The 15633-nt window shown below is 40.7% G+C and overlaps 2 protein-coding genes across 6 annotated transcripts in view; one reads left to right on the top strand and one right to left on the bottom strand.

Moving 5' to 3' along the window:
• The first annotated feature begins 26 nt into the window (after positions 1-26).
• Positions 27-10117, top strand: wdr4 (WD repeat domain 4). The gene is made up of 11 exons (XM_017421109.3): positions 27-181; positions 1311-1379; positions 1465-1611; positions 2238-2394; positions 3768-3880; positions 4510-4570; positions 5693-5791; positions 7886-7950; positions 8205-8391; positions 9010-9079; positions 9773-10117. The coding sequence occupies exons 1-11, from the start codon at positions 99-101 to the stop codon at positions 9961-9963; spliced, it is 1242 nt and encodes a 413-aa protein (XP_017276598.1). The 5' UTR covers positions 27-98; the 3' UTR covers positions 9964-10117.
• Positions 10118-13351: 3234 nt separating this feature from the next.
• Positions 13352-15633, bottom strand: part of pde9a (phosphodiesterase 9A) — a 16321-nt gene continuing 14039 nt past the window's right edge. For 2 of the 5 annotated variants that reach the window (XM_017421093.3, XM_017421094.3), the window contains exons 13-16: positions 14783-14911; positions 14455-14550; positions 14281-14364; positions 13353-14200 (exon numbers count right to left, since the gene is read on the bottom strand). In XM_017421093.3, coding sequence (XP_017276582.1) covers positions 14320-14364; positions 14455-14550; positions 14783-14911 — 270 coding nt within the window. In that variant the 3' untranslated portion in view covers positions 13353-14200; positions 14281-14319. Of the gene's footprint in view, positions 14204-14280; positions 14365-14454; positions 14551-14782; positions 14912-15633 lie in introns of all 5 variants that reach the window. The other 3 variants (XM_037975937.1, XM_037975935.1, XM_037975936.1) reach the window with 3 other exon arrangements.

Raw genomic sequence — 15633 nt, 5'->3', positions numbered from 1 at the left:
TGCGTTTGTGTGTGCGGGGATTACGTAACAGCGTGTGACGTGTTTTTCGTGCGACCCAACAGCACGTCTCTCCGCGTGGACTCCAAGCGTCAGTAAACATGACTGCCGTGGGTTTCTGTGGAGCTTGGTTTATCTTAAGCTGCGACAAGAAACTCGTAGCGATTCACCGAAAGGAGAGCAGGTGTGAGCCGCTTCGTGTCGTTTGACTTCCGGTTAGCAGCGTTAGCTAGCTGCCCTGGCACAGACAGACGAGTGGTGCTAGGTTCGGGACAGGGCTGCTGAGTTACCTGGTGGTACAGGAGCACTTGTGTTAGGACACTTCATTCTTATTTATTTTATTTATGCCTATCTCCAGTCACTGGGGAGAGGCAGGGGACACCCTGGACCTGTCCCCAGTCCATCACTGGGACACAGGGACAAATGAGACAAACAATCGTTCACGCTCTCTACTCACTCCTATGGACAATTTTAGAGTTACCAATTAACCTAACATGAATGTTTTTGATATGTGAAAGGAAACCGGAGTACCAGAGTAAACCCAGATTCTTAAAATATTTTGCTGATATAATAAACTGTAGATGATGGGAATTTCAGACTTTTCAATTTTTCCCTTGAGGAACATTACTTTGAATTTACTTCACTATTTCTGAATGTTTTGGGGGGGGGGGTTTCTGACTGGTGAACCAATGCCCATCTTTACTTCTGAGAGATTCAGCCTCTCTAAAATGCTCTTTTTATACCCAAGTCTTCTTACTGACCTGTTGCTGAATGCTACTCCAGCTGCTTCTTATTTTTTTTGTACCACTTAGCCCCTGGCCCAACTTCTTTTAAGATGTCTCGCTGCCATCAAGTTCAAAATTACCCCCTTTTTGTATTATCCTAGTTTAAACATTAGATACTTTTGCTATGTTTCATTCCAAGTAAAAGCTGGGGTTTGAGATTTGCAAATCATTGCTTTCTGTTCTGGTTTACATTTTACACAATGTCCAAACTTTATCAGAATCTGGATTTTCATTAGAAGTGAGAAAAAGGAGCTCTTTGATAATGCAAATTAACATGGAGCAACCTCTGTGAACTTTAGAGTATATAATGTTTCACAAGCTTTGATGTATGGAGTCTTTGCTTAGCAGCTACAGGATAATGTTGTCTATATTTGATTAGTTTGCTGTAAGGTGGTGTGTAAAAGTTGTTGGTACTTATCGTATCAGTTGGCTTAAATTTATCCAGAGTGTCACTCCGACAGCTCTCTTTGGGTTTTTGGTCGACATTAAGATAAAACATTTCTCATGTTCTTTTGTTTTGTTTCGCAGAGAACCGTTTGTGTTTGACTGCAGCTCCGCGGAGAAGAATCCAAAAAGTTTAAAGAAGGACAACAGCAGGTAAAGACTCGTGGTTCCTGCAGAGGATAAGTGGCTGTGAGGCGGGAGTAATTTTCCAGCTGCTCCATGTCTTCTTTGTCGTCAGTGATGGTGGTCCCTCAGAGGAAACAGGAAGTGACACGGTCCTCGCCTTTGCAGTGTCTCGGTCAGGAAAACTGCTCGCTTTAACTGATGACTCCAAACGGCTGGTTCTGTTTCAGTGTGAGCCTTCATGGCGCTGCATCAGCATCAGGTACGACTCAGGCTGGCTTCATGATTATTTCTTATTTCCTGTGGCCGAGTGTCACATCCATCTGAACCAAACCTGCTGTGGTTTCATGGGAACGAGTTTTAGGATCCTCCTTACTTTGTACCAATCAGAACAAGAAGCTGTCAGTAAAACAAACACAACTAACACATTTATTGATCATCTTATTGATGACCCATGAAGAAAAAACAATACGATCACAGTAGTTTTATTTTGTATGTAATATTTCACACAGACAAAAAATGTTTTATAACCTGAATAGTTTTTGCCTGCCACCAAAGACGAAAGGGTGATGATGTGTGTGCGTGTGTTTGTCTTTCTGTTAGCAAAATATCTCAAGAACCACTGTATAGGTTATACTGAAACTCTGAGTGTAATCTTAACATCAACATCTTCAGCTAAGTAACGTTTGCAGTCAACCCAAATCAAAATGGCCACAGCTAATCAAACCTAGCCAACACAAAAATGGGTGTAACTCAGTCAAGACAAGGTTTGATTAAAACAGATTTATCAACTGTGTCGCTTCTCAACATGAGCTGATTCTAGTCTCACACCCTGGTGGGTGTGAATGCACCTGCTGAGCCGTGACGCTTCGTGTTTGTGTCCAACAGGTGGGTGGTCAGGAGGTGCACGTCTCTGGTATTCAGCCCAGCTGAAGATGAGCTGCTGGTGGCTGATAAGTCAGGAGATGTGTACTCTTTTTCAGTGACCGAACCACAGATGGAGGGGGAGCTAAAGATGGGCCACCTGTCAATGCTGCTCGCTGTGGTAAGAAGGATTTATGGATAAATACAGATTAGACACACCTGAAGGTTCATGCAAAGTTAAATATTTATATAAATCTGATATTTGACGTTTTCTTGTCACAGAGTTATGTTGTTTCTGAGTTTCAGTTTTATCATTTTGAAAGAAACGTGCAAAAGTTTGTCCTCATGCTTAGAAAACGAATGATCAACTCATGCAAGTTGTTGTGCCAGTGACATGCACACGGTTTAATCATTTTCAGCTCTCATCAGCCAGGAAAGGGCGAGCAGTTGTGATTTTATTACATAGGACGAAGATGCTTGTTTTTGCCGAGGAGCTGAACACCACATTGATTGAGATCGTTGAACACATTTTCAGGGTTCGGGTGAGCTGCTGATCAGCTCCACACTGGAGAGCTGGAGGAGGTACCACTGGTACCAGAAGGTTGAGGGTATATAGGACTGCTCTGAAACTCCTGAACATTACAAGAAGAATAAAAAACCGTAGATGGAGACAGAAACGTTAGGTATAAAAAGGACTTGCTGACCATGAGATTTGAAGGGAGTGGCTGACAGAGACTGAGACCTGGAGCCCTTAAACCAAAGTAGGCGTGGGCTGAAAATGCAGTGTCAAAAACACTAAATTTGGCCATCATAATCTTCCTATAGTTTAACTGCCTTTTAATAAAATAACAGATAGTTAAGATATCAGAGAAATAACTTATTTAGCTGTAGGAACATAATATGAGATTCCCTCTTATACCCAAGGCCTGTCTGTGGTTCAGTTGATGAAATGATTGTGGGTACAGTGTTGATTCTCCCGGCAGCCACATGTTTTCACAGACACAAAGCCCTCAGTGAGCTCGGTCTGAAATGTGCTGACGTATCTGTCGTCTTTCTGGCTGCAACACACCCTCTCCTGCGTTGTGTTGGTTTTATGTAGAACACACAATCTTCAGACAAGAAAAATATTGTTTTAATTGAATGTGTTTGAAACTCGAATATAACTGTGCTGAGAGGTTAAAATGGTTTGGTAATCAGGTAAAACCTACTCAGTCAGCTGGGTCTGTGTTACAGATACTGAGCTAGAATGAGGTGTATGACTCATCCTCTGAGCACTGACAGGTCCTGTGAGATCTGTGTTTGAAACTGTGGCACAAGTTGCAGCGAGTAATATGACTTCTGTCAAGCAATGCTGCTTTTCATTTCATGATGTGTCCCTGCAGGTCATAGCAGCGGTCACACATTCAACATGTTGACCTTTCCTTCCCATCTTTCTGCAATGTCACCCCAATTAACACGGGACTCGTTGAAACACACAAGTGCACTTCTTTTTTTTTTTTTCCTCTGATCGATGTCTATCAAAGCTGACTGATTCCCTCTCCCTCGTTCTTTCAGGCCATATCACCAGATGACAAGTATATCATCACAGCAGACCTTGATGAGAAGATCAGAGTGAGCCATCACAGGTCTCCGTACAACATCCAGTCCTTCTGCCTGGGACATCACCAGTAAGTACCTGCTGGCGTGGGGTGATTGGAGTCCATCAGATTTTTTTCTTTCAAGAGTTTTAACTTGTAAATGACTGTACAATTCAGTCCAAACCAAAACACACAGTAACACACACTAACCTATTTCCAGCAACATTAACATTAATTGTGTGTTGTGATTGGTGAACATGTGCACAAAAAAGGAGGGAGACTTGGCCATAAAGCTATGTTAGTAAAAGGGTAATTATTATATATGTGGCAACACAAACAGCTGAACCGCAGCATAAAATCTATGGATTGACTCAAAAACAAAGTCGTGTAAACAGCCCCTCAGTCTGTCATCATTTGTGTGTTTGTGTATACACAATAAAAGAGTGAATCTATAAAAAACACAAGAAATAGAATTGTCATAGTTTGGTCTGTGGGCAATCAAATTACAGGAAAGACGATAAGAAAAGACAACTGCATAAAAAGACAATACTTCATCTGCTGTTGGTCAGGTGATCAAAGATCCACAGCAACAGGCGATGGCTCACTCCCGAGACTTTCACCATGTCTCTTTAGAACCACCGGCTGATTGGTTACTCATATTTGATGTGTGTATTTTCGGATGAAAGTGATAATTCTCGTTTTACCATCCTTTCTCTCAGATTTGTCAGTGCTCTGCAGATACCACCAAACCATTCACACTGGCTGCTGTCTGGATCAGGGGTATGTGTGCATTTCTTGAATTACTGTGAAGCTCAAACTCATCAACCACTTTATTAAAATCAGCTGCATCATTAAGAGCTTAAATAAAATAATCACTCACTTTGTTCTTGTACAGTGCATTGGATTTCAAAGGCTTCTTGTAATGATTAGAAATAAAATAAAAATGGTCAGTAATTTACATATTTCATCAAAACAAAGGTAGGGAAATGCATTGCTGTGTGGTTTTGACCCCCTTCCTCATACATACACACACACAGTTTTTGATAATGTCACTAGTCAGAAGAAAAAAAAAAACTGGAGAGAAGAATTTCTTTTGTTTGTTTGTTTGACTTTCAAGATTAATGCTGAGGTTAAAATTACTCACATGTACTCCCAAGTATTTGTAGCAGTCCACAACCTCCACTTCCTTCCCCAAGATGTTGATGGCCCTGGTTGTGGGGTTTTCCTTCCTGAAATCGACCACCATCCCCGTTCAGGAGCACATGATTCCTGCGAGACAGTGTTGTCCACCAGGTCCCTGTACTCTCTAATACACCCCACAGCTGCAGAGTCGTCAGAATACTACTGAAGGTGGCATGACTCAGAAAGTCTGTGGTGTACAGAGTGAACGGGAAGGGAGACAGGACCGTCCTCTGTAGACAGGGTCCCCCATGGCGCACAAACTGTCTGACAGATAATCAGCCACCCAGGAGACAGTATAAACACTGACACCCATCCTGAACAAACTTCAACAAATCCAGTTGGGTTCAGGAGCACAGTGAGGTTCACTTCATTACGGTTGATCTTGAAATACAAATTCTTTTTTTTTTTTTTTCACCCAAAATGTTGACTTTAATTTTAAAACTTAAAAAAAAAAGTTTTTTTTTTTTTTTTAGCTGAGTGACCCGATTACGCCATCATATAAAACAGTGTTGGAGCAGTTAGGATTTAAAAAAAAATCTACAAATCAGAAGAAACACCACTTTGTTAAAAAAAGAGAAAGCTTCAAACGTTTAAAAAAATTTTTTTTTATTATTGCAGAACAAATGTTCTGTGTGCTTTCGGGTTGAACAGCTGAATCAGTTTATGGCGTGTGGGTTTGTGTTTTTTTTAGTATTCTGTAAAAGTGTCTCTGTGTGTCAGGATGGGAGCGTGAAGCTGTGGGAGTATGAGTCGGGTCGTTGTCTGCAGAGCTGGGACCTCAGACTGCTTGAAGAGAGTTCTGATCCTGACACAGAGAAGGTACAGCTCCACATCCAGAGTCCACTTCACTTCCAGGAAGATTTCCCATGTATTCACGGGCAGAACACACACAGAGAACACTGCACAACAGAACCCTAAGAACCGGCTCCATGTTAAATGCCAAAATAAATTGGTTGGTTATAAAATCCATCGTAGCAAAGAGCAGCATTCACTTCTGCTCTACTATATGATGTTATCAGGTATGTATTTACATGTGAAATGAGGGGAAATGTATAAATCATAAAACTACAAAATAAATACCAAAAAAATACAAATTTTAAACAGTCATAAATGTCAATGGATCCTTCATGTCACATAAAATTGAACTTATTGTGCAAGAAAATCATCTTCCAAAATCAGAAAGGTCCTGAAGTATTTATTCATACATGAGATATATTTAGCTGACAAATAGAAAAAACGAACACTCAGGCAATTGCTTGACTGTCTGTCTTCAAAACATGAGGCTCAATCAGGATTAGTGTGCTGCCACTTCTGGTAGCAGTACACACACATGCTCAGGCATGCTTCCCAGTGGAAACATCTTTCAAACTTTTAACTGGACTTTACGTGACCGAGCTGGTAGTTTGGATATCTTTACCATGTTTTACACAAATTCAGTTTTAAGTTTGAGTTTTGTCGATTTTTTTCCACAGAATGTTAAATGTAGGGTGATGACGTGACACACTAACTTCCGAGCTTGTCTGACGAACCCTCAGACTTCCTCAAACTTTACACTTTTCTACAGTTTATTCATCAGAGCGTCGGGATTTTGTGAGTTTAGATTACAAAACAAAGTCCAAAATCAGCCTTTGGGATAAGAGAAGAAAGCGTTTCAGGCAGTACCAGCGTTGGTGCCCTTCAGCACTTCTGCAGAAATGTTCTAGTTTGTTTATTTATTCGAGGTGTGGCAGTGGAGGCAGACGGGGGTGGGGAGCGTTAAGATTGACAGATGAGTTGACCCCTGTGAATCTCAGGTGTGCCCTTTCATATTTGTGTTTAAAGTCTGTAGATTCTTAAGCAGTTGGGTATAAGAGTGGTACACATTAGGCATTTTTGAGCTAACTAAAGATAATATACTCTATAACAGTAGTCTGTACTGATAATTGTAACCAGATGTTACTGATACAAACACGCACCATGTATGTATCAGTAACTTCTGTAAACCAAAGGGACTCTAAAGTCAAATGTGAGGCCATCTGTCTGACAGCTGAGGCTTGGACCAAACTGGGTCAAAGAACAGCACAATGATCCCAAACACAGCAGCTGATCTACAACCGAACGGCTCAAAAAGAAAAGAATCAAGGTGCTGCAACGGCCTGGTCAAAGTCCAGAACCTCGCTCCGATGGAAATGATGCGAAGGGACCTTCAGAGAGCTGCAAACGTCAGTGAACTGAAGAATAGTGGGACGAAATTCCTCCACAACCTGATAACAGCCTGCAGAAAACAAGTGGATGACTAATACGCGTTTTTCTGTGGCTGATGCCCATCTTTAGAAGTCAGGGCACCAGGACTGATTTCTTTTTTTTTTTAGTTTTTGGTCACTATGTGTTTGTCATTTAACAAAACATAACAGTAACTGCTTAAATTAAATAAGCATATATTTAACAACTTTTACAAAAAGTTGGACTCTTAAAAAAAATACATAAAAGATCATTCTCGCTTTAAAAAAAACTAAATTGCGACCTACAGTGAGCTGGTTGTAGCAGCTGCTACGGCGTCTTCATCTTTCTACGTAATAATAAGTTCATAGATGTGGCTGCTTGACGATTTTTTAAAAACGTGTCCAATAATGGACAGCTGATTAATCGATCTACTGCATATCTACATAAAACCACTGCTAAAGGAGGTTCTACAAGCTGCAGGATCAGGGGCTGGACAGTTATACACCTAGTTTGAGTTTCTTTTTGTTTTTGGATTGGTTTTCCTTCTATGAATGGCACGTGCTATTGATCATATTAGGTTGTGTTTATCTTACTTCAGGACCTAGCTAGAAGCAGCTCATTGTTATTTTTCGTGTGTAAAGCCTTTACAATTAAAGATGTACTTCCTGTTTACCATACTGTAGAAAGGCTTAATGTGGTTTTCTCTTCCAGAACATGACAGTGTGTCGGCTCACCAGCTCCCCAGATGGTCGTCATGTGGCTGTGTTGTGTGAAAGGTGAGTCCAAACGTCCTGACACGGTTCTGCTCAAATACCTGGGAAAGCCTGGCGTTCGGGTTTCTCTTTTCCTTCCCTTTTGCCGGGCATAGAAGAGAGGAAGATCTGCTTTGCGGAGGGAATAATATGATCACTAAGGCTGCTCCTGATTGGTAAATGGTAGATGGTCACAGTCGCATTACTGCTGTTTTACACATTAAAATGAGCTCAGGGGCAAAGGTGAGGTCACTTCAGTCTTCCCTGTCTGTCTTCAGAGTCTCTACAGTTTACTTTTTCACTCTGGACCAAGAGGGCGACAAGAAGCTCGTGCCCCACAGCAGGCTCCACCTGCCCCACTGTCCCCTGGATGTAAACTTTGACCTGGAAGGCCGGCTCTGGGTGCTGCTGGACTCCAGCGATGCGCCACTTCAAATGTACAGGCTCGGACAAAACTCCTGGGAGGTACCGTGGAACGCACTCATACTCACTATACGCCCTCAGATAATCACCAGCTTTTGGCCTGCTGGTTATTAGTGCGGCTCACAGATTAAGGCCAGTTATCCACCGGTTAGTGGACCGGTGGGTTAATCTTCACCTTTTCAAGTTCACAGATTAAAATGTGTCCTGAACCCCACACTGCATCAGACACATTTATTTGTTGGGATTCTGTAAATGACAGAGCAGTGATGCATTTATAGAGTAAATAAGGTCTTGCATGCTTTGAGGGATTGCATATAGGTGCCACCTTTCATGCCAGAGTTTTAGACTAAGTTTATTTTCAAAAATAAATAATGTCATCTTGTGATTGGTTAACAAGCAGAGTATGTATAGGGATGGCTTTCAGCTACTACAGTGTCAAAATTTACCTTAATATCCGTATAATTGACTGAGTTACAGCCATTTTTGTGTTTGCTAAGTAATGCCATTCAGTGCAGTGATAGTTTTACACAGTAAAAATCTAAGACATTCAGTCAAATGGTGCGTATTTATTGATTGTAAGGATTCACAGTAAGTCAGTGTTGCTTAGATTCTGCTGGGAACACTCAGTAGACTGATCAGATGCTCTCCTCTTCCCTACAGTGTGAAAGTGAGCATCTTGAACTCAACAGAGTGACTGAAGCCCTCCGGCCACACTGGGACACAGTGGAAGGTGAGTAACCCAGACAGTGTTTTTTTCACCATGTTTAAGACCTGAGGGTTTTTTTGTTTAAGATGGAATTTAGTAATTCAGGATCTAAAACAAATAGCTGGGCTTGACCAAACCTGGTCGAAGTGTCGTCTTTACTTTTTGTTTAAACCAAAGAACGCTCATATTTTGGAAGTTGTGAAATTTCCTTTTGGTGTTCGCATAACTGCAGTTATTTTCTACAAAAACATTAGCTTTGTCACTCAAAATTGGCTAAACATATGGTTCAAATATATAGTTCCCAAAATCTTAACAAGACGTAGTGTGGCATGCTCAGCGAAAGGATGCAACAATAACCAGAGGGAGAGGAAAATACTGTAAATCTGTATGATTTTAACCATCACAATCTGAGGCTGTCAGAGTGCTCTGGAGTCCGGTCTGGATTAAATAAACCTGACATTTAGCCTCATCCCAAGTAAGGAAGAAAGTCTGGCTCTTAACCTGGTCTGGACTAGCTAAACCTGTCTGTTCACCTGATCTAGATTAACTAACTGGTCTATAAGGATATAAAGAACATCCAGTGAGACTTTTTGAAACCTGTTTAGTGGATCTAGTTGTAACGCCACAAGTCCAGCTGTCTCGTGTAATCACTGTCTTCTTAACTCTCCTCCTTGTGTCGCCCCTCACCACTTCTTGTTGTCGTTTCTGGTGGAACAGCATCCACAAGAACCAACAACCGCTTTGAGCACCTGTACAAGGTGGGCTTCGACAATGTGTCGGTGTACCTGCAGAAGAAGCAGCAGAGGCTGGACGAGCAGCAGCTGAAGAGAAGGAAAGATCCGGCAGCGAACGGCAACAAGAGACCAAAGAAGGAAGCGTCCAGAGCTGAGATCCAGTCGTCTGCCTGAGTGGACTCCATACTTTGAGTTTATTAAAGCGAACTGTAAACGCGAGCCTTATCAAAGAGCTATTTTTGGTTTAGCACAAAGATTGGTCTGATTTGTATTTTGTTATTTAAAATCTTTCTGTTGAGATTAAACTGTTTTGCGTTACTCTCATTGATTAATTTAACTGTGGTTCATTTTATATTTCCAATTTAGGTCACGCAACAAAAAGTAATTTATCCTCCATATACCCCCTAAAAAGTACAACTCGCACGATAAAAAATGGTATTAGTGAACTGATTTATATTTCTTTTTTAAATAATAGTTTTACTTTTGTGGCACTTCTAGATAAAAGACAATACACATTCATCATACATGCACTCACTGATTTTTATTTATTTAATATCAGGCTGATTTGTCAATTTCAGATTGTTACTATGACTGTATTTTGGTCTCGGACCATGCTTCAGTCTTCATGAACATTTATATCAAGACATTTGCTAATGTGTAACCACCATGGTGTCTTGTCACATCTACACCTACATGACTTTGTCAACATTGTTTCTAAACCAATAGATTTTTTTTCTTTCAGGGTAATAAGGCTCCAGAGGTCACAGCCTCCATGTTGTGGGAAGCAATGAAGGCTTTTATAGGTGGGGAGATTATTTCTTACAGGACCCATCGGAGAAGGTTGAGAAGAGAGAAACCGAACGGGTTCCCTGAGCACATTGTGTTTTTAGATTCTTTATACGCGACAATAAAACAGCCGGATACATATAAAAAAAGCAGATGTCTTTACAAGCCGACTCTGATCTTATCACATCGCAGCACATTACTGAACTTGAACTCAATTCCAGGTCCAAATATGAGCAGGAGGATAAGACAAGTAAACTGGTGGCTTATCAGATGCAACAAGTATCTGCATCCCAGCTGATACCTCGAGTTAAAAATGGTGCAGGAGTAACATCAGACCCACTGGAAATTATTAAAACTGTTGTGCAATTCTTAAGTGGCTATATTCATCCGATTGCTCCCATGTTTCTGCAGACCTGACCTGATCTCCTTTAATGGCATTAACACTCCTGCTCTGGATCAGAGTCTGGTCAGGGCCGTTCTTTCACATCAACAGAGCTTGAGGCTGCAGTCAAATCTTTAAAAAGCAGTAAAAGCCCAGGTTCAGATGGCTTCCCACACAAATCCTAGTTTTTTTAAGCATCTGACTCAATTCCTATTCAAGGTGTTTACTGAGACATGCTCCCTCAAACCTTAAACCTACGAAAAAGGGTAAAGACCCATTATTATGTGGTTCATATCATCCCATCAGGCTGTTAAATGTTGAGGAACCACACAGGCTTCTCCATTAAGTCTTACAGAGGCACAAAACTGGGTGGATGGCAACTAATATATGAAATCTGAATTTTTGGGGCTCAGTATGAGGAGAATGAATTCCCCCCCATCGTTGGTGGTTATGGCAGTCATCTGGTAGCATTGAAAGCCTTTAATAAAAACTCAATAAGTTCAGCCTGAGTTTTCTGTTCCAATAAGAACGGTTAGTGAAACTTTGAGTCTGTCACCATGGTAACAAACTGTGAATGAAACTGAGTTTCTACCAGTCTCCGAGGTAGATATCTGACATGAATAGTACATTTATAATCAAACTGACTGAAGCTGGAGCAGAATTGCTTTTTTCGATTAAAGGTATCACCTTTTTATCAGGTTCACACATTTATCTCCTCCTGCGTATATGGAATAAAACACTTTGGATGTGCACTGTCATCAGAAGTCTGTTCATCACGCTGAGATATAATCTGCAGAAATTAGTTTGCTGAATAAAACACCTCTGCAGTTACCACAAAATTAAGGAAAATGATGTACATTCCTTTTCATCTGTTTTATTCCCTACAAGCCTCCAAATGCAGCAATTTAAATTTAAACTCTGTTTTCTAACAATGAATATTGCAGTCCAAATCCAGAATTTCCTTCTCTGTTTTTATGAGACTATTCAAAAAAACCTAACTAACGGTGACAATAACAGAATAATCCTGAGATTAATTAGTGTTCATTAGTGTTTAATATATTAAGAATCCAAAGTATATGAAGCAACATTTGTCCAGAGGCAGGCAGGGAAGTAAAATGTGCTATTATTTTTACTTTATAAGCTCATAAATCAAAGTATTATTTAAAGAATAAACTGTTAGAATTAAGACTGAAACCTGTAGTCACCGATTAAATTAAAACAATTAAATGTAAAAGCAATAATGGTTTTAAAAACCTCATTTTACAGATATCTTCCTAAAAACAGATTTTCTTTCCTCCCCAAAATCATTTCAATTAATAAGCTGGTTTAGAAGAACATGGCACACACAATTTCTTTAATTATTTGACTCTTCATGTAAAAATAAATAAATAAATAAATAAATAAAGCTCTGGGCTGAGCTGAGCCTCTGTTCAAACTGCACTGATTTGTTTTTTTGGGGAATGATGATGATGGCTTTGTATTGTGCACATGCATGCACTTATCTCAAGGTTAAGAAACTCTGAAATACTTAACCTCTAAGCAATCAGCCTTTCTGGAACCCAAAACACAAAGTTTTCTGTCTTGGGGGTAAGTTAACTCAAAATTTGTGAAACTTCCTTTCTGGAGTACTCACCAGCCTCTCAGGAGGCTGTAAAAAATGTTTTCTTTTATACTCTATTTTTATTATTTAGTTTTAGAAATACACATACTGCAGAACATACAGACCACTATTACCATGTGTCTAAAGCATCAAGGCAATCAGAGGCCTATTAAATCAAAAACAGGAGTAAAAGCCAGTGTAGGACATTCAAATAAAACAGAGGTAATTACATTGATCATATATTTGGTACCAAATTCAGGTAGATGTTCCATTTCTTCCAATACTTCTCACATTTATCAACAGCAAGTCTTAATGAGAAGAGTCAGTCTCTCCATTCGATAAATGTCCTTGATTATCTCCTTCCAGTCCAGAGATGAAGGTGGGTCCACATCTACCCACTTGCAAGTGACACTGAAAAGCATGTTGCCAACAGTGCTGAGCTTTGAATCAGATGCTTTCAGCCCTAGCATGGCAGTTCTTTACTTAAAAAAATGTGAGGTTTTTCCTCTAAATCAGTGATGTCCAATCCTGGTCCCTAAGGGCCACTATCCCAAGTCAGAGCTGCAAAGCTCACAAGGCGAAGGCCTTATGAATTCATCAGATGCGTAAAATTTGTCGGGATTTGGGTTTTTTCAGTCTGTCTTTGTGTTCTTTTCAAATTTGTGTTGTTCATGTTTTGTTTTTGGTTGTCTGTGTTGGTCCCTCGTGTCTGTGTTTATGTATCATCTACTTCTCCCCAGTTTGTCATCTGTTTACCTTAAGCACTTTGGATCGCCTTGCTGCAGAAAAGTGCTATTTAAATAAATTTTACTTCACTTCACTACCTGCCACGCCCATCTCCACCTGCCAGTAATTATGATCACTCACCTGTGCCCACTCGCCTCATTATCCTCTGTGCTTAAAACACGGTCCCTTTCTCCTCTACTCCGCCGGATCAATGTTGTCATTTGTTCTTGTCCCGTGTTCCTGATCTGTATCCTTTGAATCCTGTTCCGTTCGCTCCCGTGTTCCCATCTGTGCTCCTGGGTTTAGTTTTCTTTTGCTTCGCTGCCACGGCAGCTGTTATTTTCACTTTAATAAATTAGTTTTCTTTTAGTTCCCGTCATGAGTCTGCTCTCTGGGTTCGCCTCCGTTGCCACCAGTCCTGACAAAATTTCTAATTTTCCCCATAAAAGATGTTCAAACCGTTAGTGAAAATGTCCCTCTGTGCCATAAACAATGGGCTGAAAATGGTTGGATCCTTTTGCTTGTTATACAATGTTATCATTTCCTTTGACTTCTCAACAGTACTCACTGCATCCAATAAATGGATAATGCAATCTGAAAGACTTGTTTAGTTACTAAACATATACAATGGAGGGGGGAAAAAGTGCAGACAGTTCATTCTAAACTAACTCTGTTATTCAAAGCCAAAGGTTGAAAAAAATATGTACACATGTATAAAAGCAACACATTTAAAACAACAAAAGCATGTAAGTATTGTTCGTTCCAGCTGTCTGCTGAACAAATGCCGACATTTGTTTACAAAAAGGTTTCGGACTGTCCATGATTGATCTGTAACATGGTCTCAAGCAGCGTCTCCCTCACTTTGGGACTGGACTCTGGCAGACCTTGTCCTGTTCCTCTGCTCCTCTGCAGACTGACTGCTGAAACAGAAACACACTTTAAACCCATGAAAACAAAACAGGAAGTGTACAAGCTCTTTAATATAAGTCACACTCACGGCAAAAACTTGGTTCTTACAGATCCAAAAAGTCTGCTTCTATTTCCCTCCCATGTTCAAGTTCTCGCTTTTCTTCTTCTGCACCTGAGGCAAACATTTCTTATTATCAGTCACAAAAAAACCACTTCCTTCATACACAAACTGTCACGTGCACAATTGTAAAAACCCTCTAACCTCATTTATAGTGCCATTGATATGTTTCAGAGCTTCATATCTGTCTCTTGCTTCTCTCAGTGGCTGCACCATCACCTCCTCGATCTGTGGGAACAGCTTGACACACACACACACACACACACACACACACACACACACACACACACACACACACACACGTGTTAATATCTTTGATAAAGTCTGCTCGGCTCAGTTTTAAGATCAGCTGACTCTGAGCAGAACATGAACGTGCAGTTCTTTCCTAAAGTCCATATCTAAGCTGGACGTTTTTCAGCAATTCGTGCTTTATCGAGCAACAGCAGCTGTCACCACTGCTCTCCACGCTCACCTTCACCACGGCCTCGAACATGGGGATGAGGATAAAGGTGATGAAGTCGACCTGCGCCGATGGCTTGGTGACCTTCTCCCTGTCCATGAACGGAGCCACGGGAAGCCCTTCAGCCTTCTCCCTGTCGCTCTAAGCGGCACAGACACACATTCAGCACCACACTCCGCTTTAAAGCTTCATTCACTAATTCTTTCTGACCTTTTATTAAAGTACATGAAGCCAGAGCCCGTGGGACAGCATGCTTCTCATTAACGCTTCCCTGGTATTTTTCTCTTTTTGTCAGAATATTTGATTTGCATCTCTTCCTACAGCTTTGAAAGAACAGCTACAATGAAACTAGCATTCCTCAAAGGAAGTTTTAAACAAAGATTCACGTGATCTGTTACTGCTCGTGGTATGTGTTAACGTGCATGTTTTTGGTAAGAGGGAGGAAACCCAGGCGTGCACGAGGAGAACATAGAAACTCCACACAGATGTGGGGCCATCATAGTCCTCTGCCGCTCACGCTTCAAGATGACTCTTTATCTAGACCTTAATTTCTGCTCCCTGTTTTTGTCTGCCTGTCTTACTGAGAAAGCACCCAAGAAGTCACAGACATAGGTGTGTCTGGCAGCAGCTACAACATTTCTTTTGATGTTGGTTCTCTTTTAGTCATTAATCAATCAATCAAACAAATTTTATTTGTATAGCACATTTTAGCAGCAAGGCATTTCAAGGTGCTTTACATAATTAAAAAACAAAATAAAAACAGCATGTGACAATGAATAAACAGTAAGAAAGAGACAAAAACCCGCACTCTAACCCTAATTTAGCCATAAGCAGCTCTAAACAGGTGGGTTTTAAGTTGAGAT

The sequence above is a fragment of the Kryptolebias marmoratus genome, linkage group LG6, assembly GCF_001649575.2.
Source record: "Kryptolebias marmoratus isolate JLee-2015 linkage group LG6, ASM164957v2, whole genome shotgun sequence".
Taxonomy (NCBI): Eukaryota; Metazoa; Chordata; class Actinopteri; order Cyprinodontiformes; family Rivulidae; genus Kryptolebias; species Kryptolebias marmoratus.
This window is presented reverse-complemented; position numbering and strand designations above follow the sequence as displayed.